The sequence below is a fragment of the Hyaena hyaena genome, unplaced genomic scaffold (assembly GCF_003009895.1).
Source record: "Hyaena hyaena isolate Hyena2069 unplaced genomic scaffold, ASM300989v1 scaffold_154, whole genome shotgun sequence".
NCBI classification, from domain to species: Eukaryota; Metazoa; Chordata; class Mammalia; order Carnivora; family Hyaenidae; genus Hyaena; species Hyaena hyaena.
In genome coordinates this window covers 3,000,163-3,021,062 of record NW_024080786.1, presented here as the reverse complement: position 1 = coordinate 3,021,062, position 20,900 = coordinate 3,000,163, and the positions used below count along the sequence as shown (strand labels likewise).

Sequence of the window (20,900 nt, the reverse complement as noted above, 5' to 3'; positions counted from 1 at the left end):
ACAGACACCTGTGGGAAGCAGCACAGTGCCAACACTTTCCACCTAGCTTGCTAATGGCACATGCCTTCACCCCGCACTCTCCCACAGACCTGCCCCTCCACCCCAGCTTGGGCACTTTTTCCCAGGCAGCTGCAGCTCCCCCTCCCACAGGGGACCAGTGCAAACCTTCTGGCACTGCACACCCTGCCCCCGAGGTCTCCTGCGGGCCTGCATCCTCCAGTATGCCTATGGCCAAAGCCCATCCAAAGCGAGGCCACAAGCCAGGCAGTGAGCAGGCAGCCACAGCAGGGGCTGGCACCACTGCAAAGTGACTCTTGCCCTGGGCAAAGGGGAAGTTAACCACACACACCAGTTCAGACTGCGGTCCCAGCAGTAGGCTGCGGGCAGAGAGTTGCTCTGATCGCAGGCCCAGTCCACCAACAAAAGCTTCTCAGAGGACAACACAGGGAGAGTTCCCTGCAGTTTGGTGCTACAGCATCTCTGGCAGACAGCTGGTCTCACAACTCAAGTCCAAGGTGGTCCCAGACTGGCCCACTAGCAACATAGGGACCAAACCCTACCCAGAACAAAGACAGCCATTGCAGATGATTGGACTAAAGGCAAATACAGCTCAGCCACAACAGGAGCGTGCACACAATACCTATGGGAGAAGCCCCTCAAGTGCTGGGTTCTGGGGAACCGGGACACTGCACTGCAGGGCACCGCAGGACCTCCTCTGCATAAGCCCAGTACTTTCAAGAGCAGGAGACGCAGCTGGCTTTCCTAACACATAGAAACAGATACAGAAAGTTAGACAAAATGAGGAAACGGAAGAATATGTCCCAAATGAAAGAATAGGAGCAAATCACAGCAAAAGAGCTAAATGAAATGGAGATAAGTACTATACCTGATCTTTTTTTTTTTTTTTAAAGTAATCTCTACACCCAATATGGGTCTTGAACAAGAGTATCAGGAGTAACATGCTCTTCTGACTGAGCCAGCCAGGCAACCCAGACAGATAATTTAAATTAATGGTCATAAAGACATCCACTGGACTTGGGAAAAAAGTGAAGGACCTCAGTGAGACCCTCAACAAAGAGACAGAAAGCATAAAAAAGAACCAGTCAAAGAGTAACTCAATAATTGAAATTGAAAACACACTAGAGGGAAAAGCAGACTATAGGAAGCAGTAGAATGGCCCAACAACCTGGAAGACAGAGTAATGGAAAGCAATCAAGCTGAACAGGAGAGAAAAAAATGAATAAAAATAAAAATAGATTTAGGGAACTCAATAACACCATCAAGCATAATAACATTCACTTACAGGTATCCTAGGAAGAGAAAAGAGAGAAAAGGAGGCAGGAAGTTTATTTGAAGAAATAATAACTGAAAACCTCCCAAATCTGGGGAAAGAAACAGAAATCCAAAGCCAGGAGGCACAGAGAGCACCCAACAAAATCACTCCAAGGAGATCCACACCAAAACAAATAGTAATTAAAATGGCAAAAAGTACTAATAAAGAGAGAATTTTTAAAGCAGTAAAAGGGAAAACCCAATAATGCTAATGGCCAATTTTTCAGCAGAAATTTTGTAGGCCAGAAGGGAGTGGCATGATACACTCAAAATGCTACAACAAAACAAAAACAAAAAAACACCACCAAAACACAAAAAACACAAAAACAAACAAAAACCCTGCAGCTAAGAATACTCTATCCTGCAAGGCTATCATTCAGAACAGAGGTAGAGATCAAGAGTTTCCCAGAAAAACAAAAGTTGAAGGAATTCATCACATCAACAAGAGAAAGGATAGGGCTGGCTGGCTGGCTCAGTTGGTAGAGCATGTGACTCTTGATCTTGGGTCATAAGTCCAAGCCCCATGTTGGGTGTACAGACTACTTAAAAGTAAAATCTTAAAGAGAGAGAGAGAGAGAGAGAGAGAGAGAGAGAAAGGATTAAAACAGCATGATATACCAGTCCTACAAGAAATGTTAAAGAAGACTGTGAGTATAAAGGAAAGAACATAAGCAGGGCTAAGAAAAGTGGGAAACACAAAAGTAGCAAAATTAACTATATTTATAAAAATTAGTCAAGGGATTCACAAAATAAAAGGATATAAAGTATGACACCATATACCTAAAACATAGTAGGGGGAGAGGCGTAAAAACTTAGTGCTTTTAGAATGGGTTCAAACTTAAGCAATCATCAACTTAATATAGACTACTACAGGCATAAGATGTTATATATAAACCAAATGGTAACAAAAAATAAACCAGTAATAGATATGCAAAAAGTAAAGATAAAGGAAACCATGTATATCACTAGTAAAAGCCTGTGAACCATGAGAATAAAGAGGAAGAGAAGAAAAGAACAGAGATCTATAAAAACAATCATAAAACAAGTAACACATTGGCAAGAAGTACATACCTATCCATAATTACTTTGAATGTGAATGGACTAAATGCTCCAATCAAAAGACATAGGAAAGGATTAAAAAAAAAAAAAAAGCAAGACCCATTTATATGCCGCCTAAAAGAGACTCATTTCAGACCTAAAGATACATACAGATTGAAAGTGAAGGAATGGGGGGCGCCTGGGTGGCTTAGTCGGCTAAGCGTCCAACTTTCGCTCAGGTCATGATCTCGCGGCCTGTGGGTTCGAGCTCCGCGTCGGGCTCTGTGCTGACAGCTCAGAGCCTGGAGCCTGTTTCAGAGTCTGTGTCTCCCTCTCTCTCTGACCCTCCCCTGCTCACGCTATCTCTCTCTCGCGCCTAGAAATAAATAAAACAAACAAAAAAAAAATTAAAAAAAAAAAAAAGAAAGTGAAGGAATGGAAAAGCATTACAAATAGGAGTAAAAAGGAAGCAGGCCTAATAATACTTATATTGGACAAAATAGACTTTAAAACAAAGACTGTAACAAGGGACAAATGACACTACATAATCATAAAAGAAACAATCCAATAAGAAGATATAATAAATGTAAATACTTATGCACCCAACATAGGAATGCCCAAATACATGAAGTAGGTAAAAACAAGCATAAAGGAAGGAATTGACAGTAATACAATAATAGTACAGGACTTTAACACCCCACTTACATCAATGGATAGATCATCCAGACAGAAAATTGATTAAACAACAACAATAACAACAACAACAACATGGTAGCTATGAACCAGGTGGATTTAACTGGTATTTCAGAACATCCCATCTTAAAACAGCAGGATACCTTCTTTTCAAGTGTACATGTAATATTCTCCAGAATAGATCATATCTTAGGCCACAAAACCAGTGTCAACAAATTCAGAAAGACTGAATTCATACCATGCAGTTTTTCTGACCACAACACTATGAAGTTAGTAATCAACCATAAGAAAAACTCTGCAAAGAATACAAATACAAGCGGTTAAATAACATGCTACTAAACAGCAAATGGGTCAACCAAGAAATAAAAAAAGAAACCAAAAAATATGTGGAAGACAAATAAAAATGAAAACACAACAGTTCAAAATCTTTGGGACTCAGTAAAAGCTGTTCTAAGAGGGAAATTTACAGCAATAAAAACCTACCTCAAGAACCAAGAAAAATTGCAAATAAACAATCTAACCTTAAAGAGCTAGAGAAAGAAGAACAAACAAAATCCCAAACAAGTAGAAGGAAGGAAATAATAAAGGTAAGAGCAGAAATAAATGAAACAGAAATGGAGAAGAAGAAAAAGAAGGAGGAGGTGGAGGATGGGGAGGAGGAGAAAAGAAAACACTGATGAAACCAGGAGCAGATTCTTTGAAAAATCAACAAAACTGATAAACAAAGACAGACAAGAAAGAAAGAAAGAAAGAAAGAAAGAAAGAAAGCAAGCAAGCAAGCTAGCCAGCTCAAATAAAATCAGAAATGAAAGAGAAATAATAACTGACACCAGAGAAATACAAAGGATTATGAGAAAATATTATGAAAAATTACATGCCAACAAACTGGACAACCTAGAAGAAATGGATAAGTCCCTAGAAACATAATCTGCCAAAACTGAATAAGAAAGAACTAGAAATTTTGAACAGACCAACTATTAGCAATGAAATTGCATCAGTAATCAAAACATTCCCAAGAACAAAAGTCCAGGACCAGATGGCTTCACAGGTGAATTCTAACAAACACTTAAAAAGTTAATATCTATTTTTCTCAAACTACTCCAAAAAATAGAAAAGAAATGAAAGTTTCCAAAATTATTCTATGAGGTCAGCAGCACTCTGATAAATACACTACAAAAAAAGAGAACTATAGGCCAATATCACTGATGAACATAGATGCAAAAATACTCACAAAATATTGGCAAATCAAATCTAACCGTACATTAAAAAAATCATTCACCACAATCAAGTGGGATTTATTCCCACTATACAAGTGTGGTTCAATGTTTGCAAATCAATCAATGTGATTCATCACATCAACAAGAGAAAGGATAGGGGGGCCTGGCTGGCTCAGTTGGTAGAAAATGTGACTCTCAATCTCAGGTCATAAATTCAAGCCCCATGTTGGGTGTAGAGATTACTTAAAAATGAAATCTTTAAAAAAAGAGAGAGAGAGAAAGGATTTAAATGATATGATAGGTCCAAAAAAAAGCATTTGATAAAGTATAATATCCATTCCTAATAAAATCCCTTAACAAAGTATGTTCAGAGGGAACATACCTCAACATAATAAAGGCCATTTATAAAAAAACAACAAAAAAAAAAACCCACAGTTAACATCAAACTCAATGGTGTAAAGCTAAAAGCTTTTCCCCTAAGAACAAGACAAGGATATCCAGTCTTACCACTTTTATTCAACATTGTACCAGAAGTCCTAGCCACAGCAATCAGATAAGAAAAAGAAATAAAAGGCATCCAAATTGGTAAGGAAGAAGTACACCTTTCTCTATTCGCAGATGGCATGATATTATCTAAGGACTCCACCAAAAAACTACTAGAACTGATAAAGGAATTCAGTAAGGTCACAGGATACAAAATCAACATACATAAATCTGTTAATTGCCATACACTAATAATAAAATAGCAGAAAGAAAAATTAAGAAAACAATCCCATTTACAACTGCACCAAAAATAATACAATATCTAGGAATAAAATTAACCAAGGAGGTGAAAGATTTGTACTCTGAAAACTATTAAACACTGATGAAAGAAACTGAAGTTGACAAAGACAAATGGAAAGATATCCCATGCTCACAGATTAGAAGAACAAACATTGTTAAAGTGTCCATACTTCCCAGAAGCAATCTACCAAGCCAATGCAATCCCTCTCAAAATACTGACAGCACTGTTCACAGAATTAGAATAATAGTAAAATTTGTACGGAACCACAAAAGACCTCAAATAGCCAAAACAATCTTGAAAAAGAACAAAACTGTAGGTATCACAATCCCAAGTATCAAGATACACTACAAAGCTACAATAATCAAAACATTATGGTACTGGCACAAAAGGAGACACATACAACAATAGAACAAAATAGACAGCAGTAAAACTCATGATTATATGATCAATTAATATCCAACAAAGGACACAAGAATATGCAATGGGAAAGAGACAATCTCTTCAACAAATGGTGTTGGAAAAACTGGACAGCTCCATGCAAAAGAATGAAACTGGACCACTTTCTTACCCATACACAAAAATAAACTCAAAACTTAAAGACCTAAATTGGAGACATGAAACCACAAAAATCCTAGAAGAGAGCATAAGCAATAATTTCTCTGACATCAGCCATAGTAACATTCTTCTAGATATGTCTTCTCTGGCAAAGTAAACAAAAGCAAAAATAAACTATTGGGACTACATCAAAATAAAAGTTTCTGTACAGTAAAGGAAACTATCAGCAAAACTAAAAGACAACCCAATGAATGTAAGAAGATATTTGCAAATGACATATCCAATAGAGTTAGTATCTAGACTATATAAAGAATTTATACAACTCAACACCAAGAAAACAAATAATTTAACCAAAAAATGAGCAGAAGACATTTCTCCAAAGAAGACATGCAAATGACCAACACACACATATAAAGATGCTCAACATCACTCATCATCAGGGAAATGCAAATCAAAATCACAATGAGATATCGTATCAAACCTGTCAGATGGCTAAAATCAAATACACTAAAAAGTAAGAGTTGGCAAGGATATGGAGAAAAAGGAACCCTCTTGCTCTGTTGGGAACACAAACTGATGCACCTACTGTGGAAAACAGTATGGGGGTTCCTCAAAAAGTTAAAAATAGAAGTACCCTACAATCCAGTAATTCCACAAAAACACTAATTCAAAAAGATATATGCACCCCTATGTTAACTGCAGCATTATTTACAATGTCCAAATTATGGAAGCAGCCCAAGTGTCCATTGATTGATGAATGGATAAAGAAGATGTGGTATATTTAAACAATGGAATATTACTCAGTCATAAAAAAGACTGAGATCTTGCCATTTGCAATAAAATGGATGGATCTAGAGAACATAATGCTAAGTGAAATAAGTTAGCCAGAGAAAGACAAATACCATATGATTTCACTTATATGTGTAATTTAAGAAGCAAAACAAGGCATCTGGCTGGCTCAGTCATGACTGGCATTTGACTCTTGATCTTGAGGTCATGGGTTTGAGCCCCATGTTGGTGTTGGATTACTTAAATAAATAAACTTAGGGGTTCCTGAGTGGCTTAGGCAGTTGAGCATCCAACTTGATTTTAGCTCAGGTCTTGATATCGGGGTCTTGAGTTCAAGCCCCAAGCTGGGCTCGCACTAGGCCTGGAGCCTCCCTAAAAAACAAAACAAAACAAAAAACACCAGAAACACATGGCTCCTTCTAGAAGCAAGAATTCAGTAGAAGGATATAATTTCTGACCAGGCAGTCACAATGTTATACTCCAGAAAGGAGAAAAACAAATTTTTAGGGGACTGGAAGCTGACCTACCACAAATTAAACAGAAAAAATATAAACAATGTGAATTTGCAGCTCTCTCCTGTACCTTCCAAGCCCTTTCCCTAACTATTTGTTTTGACTCACCAGAATAGGTGGATGTGTCAGGATGCTGTCCTTGGACTTGAGACGAGGTACGTTCCTCACCTGATTCGATTTGGGAAAAAGGAAGGAACAGGCAGGGTCTCTTTTTAAATAACTGCTTCCTTCCCTGTTTTGGTGAAAATACTTTTCAGACTGAGTAACCACTAACTGCTGGCTTTTAGGGTTGTTGTTTTTTAACAAGGAAATTGAAAAGCTGAACCACTGTGCTCTTTGCTTGCCTGACTAAGAGCAGGCAGAGAATGGACGGAAGAGAGCAGGAGCCTGGAACAAATGCTTACGCAGTGGGACCCTTCGCTGCTAGTTACACTTCACTCAAATAACAGGGAGGTGGGCAGTTTGCTCCAGCTCACAGCGCACCATGCGACAGGTTTTGCCTGATGCAGAGAGCAGCTGGAACAGTCACTCCGAGGCGGCAATAAAACCACTTTTATGGAAGAAGCCATCTTTGTTAAAAAACAAACCCAACCAAACACGGAATTCTCCAACAGCAGATTCAGCACCAACCACACTCTTCTCGAATTCATTCAGCACAAAAGCCCCAGCATTCTCAGTCTAGAATGAGCCCCAGCAACTCCACCTGTCCTATATGTCGAATGTAGACTTCTGAGATTCAGGATGACCAGTGTCTTACGGTAACAGCTGACTATTGACTCAGACCTAGTGACCCTGATCAAGTCAGTCCACATAGATGGCGGTCTGGTTCACACAAAAAGGAGGGGATTTGCTCACCATTCAAAATAATTCATTCCCTACTATAAATTTTTTTAATTGAACCTGACTCATTTAAAATACAGTGCAGTTCATAGTCAGCTTGTCAAGGGTATAGCAATTACGTAAAGTGAGGCACCCTGTAATCCTGTTAGGCCCTCAGCAACTCCCTGGGCTCCAAGGGCTCTGGGCAGCCCAGCTGTCACTGCCACAAACAGGTGGTGTAAAACAATAGCTCCACTGAACCGACTCGCCTTCCAAACCCTCTCCCAGCCAAGCTTCTAGCCAGAGAGTCCCACGAGCCGCACCAATCCACACCAGCGCCTACAGCCCATGGAGTCGTGGCCGTTCCTCCTGCTCCTGGGGCTCTGCTCAGGTAAGTGCCAGGGTCGAGGGTCTCTCCTGTGACGCTGAAGCATGAGAGGCCCCCAGGCCAGTACCTTGCTTCTCTGATGGGACTACAGAATGGTAGGGCTTCGTCAGCCTGAGGCGCTATACTCTGTCACTTTCTCAATCTTGTTGGTTTGATTCAGTCTGTGGATAAAGATTTCTAATTTGTGTTATCCGAGTAAAATAGGAGCTGCGTGCTCAAAGCCCACAAAGTAGATGTGCAGGTCTCTCCCTCCTTCAGTGCCTGGCATTGGACTTGCCCATCTGACCAGAATTAGTACCCTTACCACCCTCCCTCCCGGAGCAGCTTTCATATTTGAACAACTATAAGCACTTAGAGTGGCATCTTATAATCACAGACAATTTGGTTAACAAGTCCTTTTACTGTTCTGGGAGAATTCTAATCATGAAGAGGACTGACTGACAGCTACATGTGCTGGAGAAAGAAACCTATTAATAATTTTAATTAAACTCTTTCCGTAAGAGATTAAACATTTGGTCTTTTTTTTTTTTTTTTTAACTTCCAAAGTTAAAAACAAAAAGTCTCTATGAATGCATTTCTGCCTACTTTTTTACTATATGTAGGCTTGGGTTTGAATTGAAATGATAAAACCTTGCACAGCCCTTGACCTGCATTCACCTCTGGAATGTGTCACAGCACAGCAGCTGAAACACTACCCTTAATCCCAAACTTCTGGTAAGGGGAAGTAGATGTTTGCTGATTGCTTCACAGAAAAGCTTACTGGTGATATCATCCCAACTGAGAAATGAGACGGCTGACATTCTGTGATTTCTCTTCTCTAATATTCCTCTGACAAACACAGGCCTTCTGGGCAAAAAAGGTAAAGAGCTTTATTATTAATGTTTTTCAATAGCATAGTTCAGGGAAATACCCTAAGCTCAGATAAATTACAGTCTGTGGGATTTGGACTTGATCCAACCCAGACTGGCCTGGTAGTGGTGGTGGTCAGTGGCAGTGATGGTGGCACTGTGTGTGTGTGCACATGCATGTGTAAGCATGTATGTGCCTGCAAACTACACTCAATGAAAATTCTTTTTTTAAAGTTTTTTTAAATGTTGTATTTATTTCTGAGAGAGAGAGAGAGACAGTGTGAGTAGGGGAGGGTCAGAGAGAGAGGGAGACACAGATTCTGAAACAGGCTCCAGGCTCTGAGCTGGCTGTCAGCACAGAGCCCGACACGGGGCTTGAACCCATGAACCATGAGATCATGACCTGAGCTGGAGTCGGAGGCTTAAGCAACTGAGCCACCCGGGCGCCCCTACACTCAATGAAAATTCTTAAGTGATATACTTACATGTGAAAATCCTTAGGTGATCTCTTAGGACACTGAAGGCCCCTGAAAATGCATGTTTACCTGACTAAAACAGCATGTGATATATATTCAGATCAAACCTAGAGTTTCCTGGTCTCAGTTCACATAGGAGTTCAGAGAAATTTAGAGCTAGATGAAGCAAGTTCCACAACTTAAATTTGTTATTATAGGAAAACTGAAGCTGAAAGACATGAACTGACCTGCCTGAGGCCACTTAATTTATAAATGTTGGAACATGACCAGTTGGAGACTCTGTTTATCATGGGCCTCATTAGAAAACACAGCCTGCAAGTGTCAAAGGTTGCAAGAGATGGGGCACCAGGTTGAGATAAGAACTCCCTAAAGTAACTAGTAACATTTCAGAACTCCTTTTGACCAATTCATCACGCTCTTCCTCCATAAAAATGCAAATTGGAGGATGCCTGGGGGGCTCAGTCTGTTAAGGTCTGACATCAGCTCAGCCTCTGATCTCCCAGTTCCTGGGTTTGAGCACCCCCCTGGGCTCTGTGCTGAGAGCCTGGAGCCTGTTTCAGATTCTGTCTCCCTCTCTCTCTGCCCCTCTTCTGCTCGTGCTCTGTCTCTCTCTCTCAAAAATAAATAAACGCTAAAAAAAATTTTTTAAGAAATGCCAATTGACCCAGTATAGTACAAAAAGAACACTTTGAAATTGTGGCTGGGTTCCCCTAGTTAGAATCAGTTCTTTGTGGCCAAAATTCTCATTCACATCAGAACAGACATAATGATCTCTGTTCTACTTGCATAGCACCTTTCATTACAACCTTTTCCTCTCTTCCATGTCCAGAATCCCAAATACTTCACTGCCACCTTTCTATGACATCACTTTGCAGCTTGTTCCTCTTTGTGTAAATGACAAATGTCAACCTTCATGAAGGTAGAAAGATTCATATTAAATTCATCTCTGAATATCTCAAAGCTCTTAAAACAATGCTTTGCATACAGGAAGTGCTCAACAAATACTTAATGAATTAATGTTACCACCATCTGAATAAAGGTTACCCATATGATTTTGCTGAAAAGGACTTTGACATTATTTATTTGTGTGTATGTATATTAATTTACACCCTGTCTTTTAAAGAAAGTATCTACTGTGATTCATTGATTCCATGAAGAACTGGTCCAATTATACAGACCACACTGAACTTGGGAACAGAATCACAGAATTCTGACTTCAAGTCTTGTATGTTTTCTATTACACTGCCCTGCTTTGGGAACAAAAAAAGAAACAAACAATGAACCCAATTTAAGAAATGGAGACCTCTTTCTAAAGTCCTTAGAAATGCATTACGGAAGGAATAAGGTCTCTTGTTCTTAGTGAGACTGAGAGAGGAAGCGAATGTCCCTGGAATGCTGACTGGGCCTGTCTCCCCAGTCCTTGCCTTCTCCCCAGGGGACCATAGAGTTGGCCTGCATAGTTTTCCTGCTACATAATGTAGACCATCTGCTCTATCTGTTGCTTTCCAGTATGTTCTTCCTGTCAAAGGGGAATAAACAGTCACTTAAAGATAAGCAACCCAGCCAGTACCAAAGAAATATCGTCAAACTTTGTAGCCAAGGCACTCAGTGACCCATGACAGTGCCCTACCCAGAGCCAGGAGGGGCCCAGGATAGACAGGTGTGGAAGACAGAGGATTGCTATGTCCCAGGTGGCCAATGGGGTGACAGCAAAAACTGGGTCTTTGGACAACATGCTCCTTAGAAGGGTCCTCGAATGCAAGTGGTTTGGGTGAGCTGTTGGGTGTAAGTGCTGTATGGATGCTTTGGGGTTCAGAATATTTGGGAAACTAGCAATGAGGTAGGCTTGGTCAGGGGCTCCATACATAAAATCCATTAATGAAGACATTTAATAAGCTACACTGAAAGCTTCAAATATCCAAATGGAAACGATACATTTACCATTAGGGAGGTGGCAAAGAGCACAGACCCTGGGGTCCGATTTCCTGCATTTATAACCCCATTTCCCACTAGCCAGGAGCCATGAACACGTGCTTCTACTGTCTGAATGCCTATTTTCTCACTTGTAAACTGGGGGTAAAGGATTATTATAAGGATTCAATAAGATAGTACAAAGATAGGGCCTTCAATGAAGCTCTACTGACAAAATACACATTTTCTCAGGGATGAAAGTGTTTCAGTGTCATGATATGACTTTGATTATTTCAAGCTGATCCCAAGTTCTGGATGAGAAATAGTGGTGGGGAGCATGGGTGTTGGACTTGAATCCTGGCTCCACTGTTTATGAAATCTGGACAACTCACTCAACCTCTCTATGGTTCAATTTCCTCCCCTACTGTAAAGTGAAGAGAAGAACAGTGCCTAGTGCCCACCCAGTTACAAGAAATAAAAGAGTCAATAAGTACAAAACACACAGAAGAGGGTCTGTCACATAACAGATTTGATATGCCAGTGATTATTTTTATTAATTAATAAAAATAGAAAAAGTAATTACTTTATACTTAACAATTACTTGGCTGACAAACTTTTTCAAACCTAGGATTCAAGGAGAAAAATAATAAAGAAAAAGACTAACCTGTCTTAGAGGCAATGGGTTAGTCAACATTATGGGGGGAAAAGCATAACATCTTGCTCATGCAATTTTGAAGTTCTCATGGCCCAGGGAGAAGGTATGGTGGCTTCAGGAATAACCTGCGGAAAGGGGAGATCTGGTTACATGACTTAGGGCAAATGGATCTTGTGTCTGCTTCCTCTCCTAACCCTGAACAGGCAATCCCCAATCCATGTAAGGCTTGAGTTACAAAGATCCTTCTTCATAAGGCACTTGCTGGAATCTGGAACCCTTTTTCTCACAGGGAAGAATGGTGGGTGCATTTGTGCAGTTTCTAAGACAGCTCGCAGCACACTTGGGACCTCACGAGTTAGTGCCTGAGCACAGTGCAGAATGACAGGGCTCCTTCCAAGCCCTGCCCCAGCCGCAGGACCTTGGACAAGACTTCCAGCCTCTCAGATCTCACGTGAGAATGTCCGCCTGCCTCATCACAGGCTGGAGGGAACTGCATAACATCAGACATCAAAAGTCAGTGGGGTCCAAGAGTAGCAAATACCATTGCTCATCACCCTGAAGAAAAATGCAGTAAAGATTCCCAGGAGTCACTCCTGCTCCAGACAGGAGGAGCTCTAAACCCAGGTCAGAAAAGCACATGGTGTTTACTTAATGGTAACTCAACAGGGACATGTACCTGCCAGCAGTAATTTTTTTAATTACAAGAAAATACACACTACATAGAATTTGCCATCGTAAAATATACATTACATAAAATTACCATCTTAAAGTGGATGACTTTGTGGCATTAAGGGCATTCACAATGTTATGCAACCATCACTGCTATCTAGTTCCAGAACATTTTCATCACCCTGAAAGGAAACCCTGTACCCATCGGTAGTTACTCTCCCTTCCCCTGTCTTCTCAGCCCCCACTAACCACTAATCCGCTAGCTCTATGGATTTACCTCTTCTGAATATTTCATATAAATGGAATCATACAGTATGTGCCCCTTTGTGTCCAATCTCTCTCACTTCGCACGTTTTCAGGGCTCATCCATGGTGTAGCATAAATCAACACTTCATTCATTTTTATGGTTGAATAATATTCCACTGCATGTACATCCCACAATTTGTTCATCCACTTATCTGCTGATGGGCATTTGGGTGGTTTCCATTGTTTGGTTATTACATATAGTGTGGCCATGAACACTGGTGTACAAGCTTTTGTGTGGACAGTTCTTTGGGGGATATACCTAGGAGTGGGATCACTAGGTCAGATGGTCACTCTGCATGTAACTCGTGTGAGGAATCGCCAAATGGTCCCCCACAGCAGCTGTACCGTGGCCCAATCTCACCAATACCCACAGTTTTCAGTTTTATCAATTACAGCCATCCCAGTGGGTATGAACCAGCATCAGTTTTCGACTGCTCAGCACATTATGAGATCTGAGGCCAGCCAACCTGAGATTTCATTACCGCATGAGTAGACTGAAATATAAAGACTGGCTTTTGTATGGACTTTTCTTCTTGTGTGTGTGCAACAACAAACCTGATTCAGCTGGAGGCTGCATTAAGGAATGTCATCTGTTCAGAGTACAAGTGTCAGGATAATCTGGCACACCCCACTGGGAAGGGATCACTCCAGCAGCTGCGATTGGAAAAGAACTTAGGGCGATATAAGCTGCATTGGGAGCCCTTCAGCAAGGGGGCCTGCGTGCCTTCCATTAGTTGGTCACTCCTCTATTACTCACATGAGTGTTTGCAGAGGGTGGGGAGCAGAATCTGACAGTGTGTGTGTCATTTGCTGTCTCAGCTGGCCTCGTCCTGGGCTCCGAACATGAGACCCGCCTGGTGGCAAAGCTGTTTGAAGATTACAACAGTGTGGTTCGGCCAGTGGAAGACCACCGCCAGGCTGTGGAGGTCACTGTGGGTCTGCAGCTGATACAACTCATCAATGTGGTGAGATGGCCACACTCTGGGCTCCCCACACCTCTCACCCTGAAGCACCCTCCCTTCTCCTCCCCTCCTTACCCCTACCTTACCCTTACCCTTTACCCCTTATCTTTTCTCAGGATGAAGTAAATCAGATTGTGACAACCAATGTGCGACTGAAACAGGTATTCACCTAGATAATTCTATTGATGCTGTTGGTATTCACTCAGGAATTTAACCTGGGCTCAAAGGGAATTAATTTGGGTAATAAGGTTACATACCAACATGGTGAAAGTAAATATTTTGGTGTAGTGAGATTATGGATCATATTTGTTGGTATGTGTGTATTTGTTTTTTACTTTGTGCTTTGTCTATGTTAGTTTGCGAGGCTACCTACCATAAACAAAGTCACAAACTAGGTGCTTAAACAACAGAAATTTATTCTCTCAGAGCTCTTGAGGCCAAATGTCCAAAATCAAGGTATCAGCAGAACTGGCTCCTTCTGAGAGCTGTGAGAGAGAATCTGCTCTGGGCCTGTCTCTTTTGCACGTAGTTGGCCAACGTCACGTTCACAAGGCATTCTTCGTGAACATGTTTGTCTTCAACTGTCCCCTTCTTTAAGGACACCAGTCATGTTGGATTAGGGCTTCCCTTAATGACCTATTTCTAGCCTAATTACCTCTAGAAAGACCCTATCTCCAAACGAAGTTATATTATGAGGTATTTGAAACTAGGATTTCTACATATGAAAGGGGAGGGGGAGACACAGTTCAATTCATAACATTGTGTCATCTGAATTTGCTGCATTGGGCATATATTACTTTTATAATGTAGGAAAAAAACATAACACTTCTAAAAAATGATGTTGCCTGCTACAGTAAGGTCATTCTCCTTTCCTGGGCTGGGCAGGATGGCATGTTAGACACGCTACCACCCAATGGTGTGACCTGAAGTACCTTCGTTTTCTCGTCTGTAAAATGGGGTCAATAATCACTCTTCCCTCATAGGACTGTTGTGAAGACTACACGATGAATATGGGTAAAATGCTTGGAACAGTGTCTGCATGCAGTCACTACTATAGAGGCATCTGCTGTTATCGTTTACTAAAGTGAAAGCTGAATTCTGAATCAAGCCCCGTTTACTGGAGCACAATTGCTGTCGATATCTGAATCATCATATCCATCACAATGCTCAGATTTTTAAAAAACATTCTTAGCTCTTTTTATTAGCAAAACGTTGTCTTTGTGTTTTAGCAATGGGTAGATTATAACCTAAAATGGAATCCAGAAGACTATGGTGGCGTGAAAAAAATTCACATTCCTTCGGAAAAGATCTGGCGCCCAGACCTCGTTCTCTATAACAAGTAAGCAAAAACAGACAGGCTGGGGAGGGCGACATTCCTGGGGCAGGTGGAGCCCGAGCCCTATCGGAAGGGCTGCCACTCTCAGTATGCTTCTCACCACTGTTCACATTAAATAACCCTTAAAAACCAAGAGCCAAGTTGACATGCTAGGGGCGCCATATGGTGTCTCATGTTATGAATAGAAACAATTATCAGAGCCAAATTGGATCCGGGCTGTGGGGTGGGGGACATTTAATCCCTGAGAGTTCCTGAAGGGTGTATGGCAACTATCCAAGGAACCCAAATTCCTATAATTGAGTTCCTTGGAATTAAACGTCCTTCCTACCAATAGGTCTGAACCTCCCGGGGTTGTTATCCATCACACTGTCATGGTATCCCAAGGCGTTGTGTGCAGCCGGTGGCCTGGGATGCCTGCGTGGCCCATCCACCAGGCTCCGTGACAGACTGCATGTTGTGAAATTATAATGTGATTCCAGACACTCTGGTTTAATGACAGGTTCATTATCATATGCCCTTCATTTGTCAGGGAATGTTCATTTCAAAGAGCATCCTTCCCAGGCAGGAGCATCCGCCATCGGCCAGGAGGATCTGCAGCCTGACATTCTACAGCATGTGTCTGCATGAGCAGGCCGTGCCTTCTCGCAGACTGGCCTGGAAGGGCGGCAGGGGCGTGTGAATGGAAATGACACTCTTAAGGCTGGCCCTCCTGCTTTGATTTTCTACTCCATATTTCCCAATTGCACTTGAGATTCAAGGTTGGGCCAAATTATCCAATCATTTGGATAACCTTTTTGGACAAATATGCTGATAGAGCAGAGTGTCTTGTGTAAGTTTCTCTTTCAGCGAGAATCTAAGAGAAGCAATTAAAATCCGCTCCTCCTTTTGACAAACTCGCTCGGGAGCACCCTGGTTTGGCGAGAACCCTATATTTGCTTATAGAGATAGATCTGGACAATCCTGTGGCCCTCTGTTCTTTGGGTCTCTTTTGGGAAGGTCCAAAACTGCATAGTTTTCTGGATAGAGCTCTACCTCCATCCCAAGGAAAATGAGTAGGAAGAAAATCTCCTCATTAATGAAGTAAGGAACCAATATATGCCATGTGTCCCTGAAAGTCCACCAAGGCAGACCTCACCCACTTGTTCAACATATTCTAAATGCCTTTGGCCAAGGACCCAGGACACAGGCCCTTTGGGTTCAAGTGGGCTGCCCACTGAATAAGGCCTGCAGAAGCAGCTTGTTATTTTTTAATATCTACAATGTTGAGCTTTGTAATGAGAAATCAGTGCCAACATTTGAAAATTTTTAAATATCACATTAGGGGGATCTGGGTGGCTGTTGGGTAAGTATCCGACTTCAGCTCAGGTCATGATCTCACGGTTCATGAGTTCGAGCCCCACAATGGGCTCTGTGCTGACAGCTCAGAGCCTGGAGCCTGCTTCAAATTCTGTGTCTTCTTCTCTCTCTGCCCTTCCTCCACTCATGCTCTGTCTGTGTCTCTCAAAAATAAATAAATGTAAAAAAAATAAAAAATTAAAATATCACATTAAACTGGAGTTTTAGTCTCTAGAAAAATCCAACATTCAAAAATCTAGAAATGTTGGATTAAAAATCTAGATTTCCAGCTTCCAAGGAAAAACCCAAATATCTGGCAGCTTTGGGCCTTCACTCACACAAGGAAGCCACAAGAAAGTGGAGTGTCACCTTCCTTAGAGGAGAGAGGGTTCTGCCTCACCCTTCATGCCTTCCTGGGCTGCCTGGTCATGGGGGCATCTGGGTTTGAGCCCTGCCCTACAGAGTTCTAAATAGTTCTTAGAGAGATAACAGAGTCCTTAACCTGCTTACCCTAGTAACAAGCTACTGGACCTATTTTTATTTTAAATTCCTGGGTTTTTTTCCCAGTTAACTTTCAAGATATACTGGGGGAGGGATAGATGGAAATTAACATTACAACACTATTGAAAACTGGGAAGAAAAAAAATCTGGTATACAGTGTTACCTGTTATCTCCTCAAAACTAGATGCCTCTGTTTTTCCCCAGATATTCTGACTTAGCGCTTCAGCTGGTGCTCAGAAACCTGTATTTTAAACAAGCACCCCAGTGGTTCTTATTATCAGACAAATCTGGGAAACACTGCCATGGATAAAAAGTGACACTGTCCCAATGAAAGCGTCTATAATTAGCACCTAAATAATTAACAGCTGTCTCCTGCGAACATCCTTGAGCAGAACCAAAGGCTCATCCGTCACTTGGAGTCATGTTCCTCTTTGATCCCAATTGCAGTGCAGATGGTGACTTTGCCATTGTCAAGTTCACCAAAGTGCTCCTGGACTACACTGGCCACATCACATGGACGCCTCCAGCCATCTTCAAAAGCTACTGTGAGATCATCGTCACCCACTTTCCCTTTGATGAACAGAACTGCAGCATGAAGCTGGGTACCTGGACCTATGACGGCTCTGTGGTGGCCATTAACCCGGTAGGTGCCCACCTCGTATGATGCGACTGGACTCCGGAAACGCAGAATTCAGGTGTCTGACTCTGCTCCTCCAGAATCACAGTCACCCATTTGAACTTTGGGGATCATCCACTTCGATGGTTCTCAGTATGGGGAAGGTTCTTGATGTGTGCCCAGGAGAACCACCTGGGAGCTTACATAAATTCCTGTGCCCGGGCTCAGTCCTAGGAATTTTGGCTCAATCAGTCTGGGGTGGGACGAAGGCACCAATATGTTTTATAGTTCCCAGGTGACTTGAATGTGTAGTCAACATGGAGGATCCGCATAGTCCAAACCCCCTTATTTTATAGAAAAGGACTCTATGGCCCCAAACTGGAAGTGGCCATCCTGGGTCCTGTCCTGGGTATACGACAGCACCGCAATCTGCTGCTTAATTACAGCTGATTTTGAAACCCACTCCTCCTCAGGGGGATGTGGCTGGGCTTTCAAAGTTTCATTGCATCTTCTCAGGAAAGCGACCAACCAGACCTAAGCAACTTCATGGAAAGTGGAGAGTGGGTGATCAAGGAGTCCCGGGGCTGGAAGCACTGGGTGTCCTACGCCTGCTGCCCCTCCACCCCCTACCTGGACATCACCTACCACTTCGTCATGCAGCGCCTGCCCCTCTACTTCATCGTCAACGTCATCATCCCCTGCCTGCTCTTCTCCTTCCTAACTGGCCTGGTGTTCTACTTGCCCACAGACTCAGGTGGGTGTGGGCACCATGGTTGCTACTGCAGACCAATCTTGTGCCGCTGTTTGGGGGAAAACCAGAAATAATCACGGGCTAATAAACAAGTGTGGGCAGACAGGCACAAATCATCATGGCTGGGAGGACCCATTGACTGAGAGGCCATGTTCAGTGATGAGTCACTGGTGGGGGGAGCTCACAGCTAGAGCGGACTACGGAGCAGGCAGAGAGTTGACCATGACCCTGGAGGTGCACAGACATAGTTCAGTCTAGTTAAAGTGAATCACCATCACTGCTTACTTGCTGAATATCTACTGTGTGCCCAGAGACGTGCTGGGTAAGGCTGGGGTCACCCCTCGTGCCACTTCCCCTATAAAGCCACTTGCTATATACTAAGCCAGGTCTTGCCTCTTTTTAAAAAAAATGTGTTTTTTTAATGTTTATTTTTATCTTTGAGAGAGAGAGAAAGCATGAGCAGGCAGAGGCAGAGAGGGAGACAGAATCTGAAGCAGGCTCCAGGGTCCGAGCTGTCAGCACAGAGCCTGATGCAGGGCTCAAATCCATGAACTGTGAGATTGTGACCTAAGTCAAAGTCGGAAGTTCAACTGACTGAGCCACCCAGGCGCCCCCAGGTCTTGCCTCTTTTGCTCACTGCTTGCCACTTGAAAATAGCTTTTGCATGTCTGTTTTCCAGACAAGACCATACTTCCCAAGTGGCAATTCTTTCTCACATATCAGCCCGGGCAACTTCCTTACTTTCTACTGAGTGATCATAGCTGTGACATAATTTCAACAAACCCCAACAATCCCCAGAAAAGGGGAAAGAGGTACACAAGTGCCTGCAAGAAGTCACCACTCATAAACAATTTAGGGCAGACAAGTAGGGACAAAGAAAGGTGATACAGACAGTCCTCAAACTTACGACAGGGAATAGTTATATCAAAATGATACACACACACACACACACACACACACACACACACACCTAAGTCCAACTTTCTAACAAGGAAGAAAATATTATGCATTCACTCATTTAACATAGATTTGTTGAACAACTGTCATGTGGCACGGATACAGTAGAGAATAAGGCAGAATTTGCCCCACAGAATACACGTTGTTCTTACAATTGTACTTATTTTTAAACAAATGATCACAAACCCAATTTGTTTCTGACTTTCTCACAAATGAAGCTTCGTAAAGTGAAGAGAATACTAGTTAGGGCAATATGGAAACTAGTCAGAGTTTCTATAAATGTGAGACAGTTTATGCTTAAAAAGCAGAACAGTAAAAATGCTTGATAAATGTTAGCTATTATTATTATTCAAGAAATTTGGTGTAACTTGGTCGATATCTCATATTTACATTTCTGTCCTCTTTTTCACTTAAAAAATTACCTATCTCTTTTTAGTTTATTTATTTTGAGAGAGAGAGAGAGTGAGTATGAGCAGGGGAGGGGCAGAGAGAGAGGATCCCAAGCAGGCTCAGTGCTATCAGCTCAAAAACTGTGAGATTATGCTTAACTGACTGAGCCACCCTGGCACCCCACAAACTGTGAGATTATGACTGGAGCTGAAATCAAATGTTCAACTGACTGAGCCACCTAGGTGCCCCCTCTCTTTCACTTTTAGGGACGTTCCTATCCACTAGGTAGACTTTTCCTCACTAGGTAAAATCAATCATTTCTTGTTTGCGTCCGCTCTGCATCCTATATACACTCCTAACATCTGGAAGCATCCAGTATGGGGGAAAGCTCCATACTGGAGGACAGGACAGCACAAAGGTCTCCCAAGGCAAACCGCAAGACCAGCCCAAGGAAAGTCCCTTCCAAAGGCTCTGAGGCCATCAGTCCCCACAAAAATATTCCAAGGCCATTCAGTCCCTGCCCTCCTTGCTTACCACACCAAGACTCAAACGGAGAATTGTTCACCCTGACATTACAGGACCTGGTGAGAAGAGGTTGGGACAGGGAAGTCCCTGGTCCCTCAGTATGAAAGACAAAATAAGAAAAAACCAAACTGTCCTCTAAATGAATGTGAAAAGTTCACTGAGTTCGGTATTGCAGCTCACTCCCATACTGAGGGAAGTTCATGTGCACTTCTGGGTTGCCCATCCATCCGCTGGGTCACACGTAGGTCAGGCTACGGTTCAGCTTTGTAAGGCTGACGATGTTCTAGTGCAGACTGAAGAACTACCACCCAGAGTCTAGCTTGTCACTCAGCTTGTGTACTGAGTACTTAGGTTGCCTGAGTACTCAGGTTGCCTGAGTTCCACCAAGCAACGGAGTGCTGGGGCAGGAGAGTAAGTAGCTGTTGGCTGCCTGGCAGCCTCTAATGGGAATGCCTGCCACTTCCCATTGTCAGCAGTTAAGGCCCTAAGGTCTCAGAGGACGAAATTCTGCCCCCAAAATGTCCCTAGCTGCATG

The 20,900-nt window shown here is 42.3% G+C and overlaps 1 protein-coding gene across 1 annotated transcript in view; it reads left to right on the top strand.

The window, feature by feature from the left end:
- Positions 1-20,900, top strand: part of CHRNA1 (cholinergic receptor nicotinic alpha 1 subunit) — a 38,262-nt gene that overhangs the window by 14,481 nt on the left and 2,881 nt on the right. The window contains exons 3-8 of the mRNA XM_039239220.1: positions 88-267; positions 13,812-13,957; positions 14,071-14,115; positions 15,184-15,293; positions 17,574-17,769; positions 18,259-18,496. Of these exons, the coding sequence (XP_039095151.1) occupies positions 88-267; positions 13,812-13,957; positions 14,071-14,115; positions 15,184-15,293; positions 17,574-17,769; positions 18,259-18,496 (915 nt within the window). The remainder of the gene's footprint in view (positions 1-87; positions 268-13,811; positions 13,958-14,070; positions 14,116-15,183; positions 15,294-17,573; positions 17,770-18,258; positions 18,497-20,900) is intronic.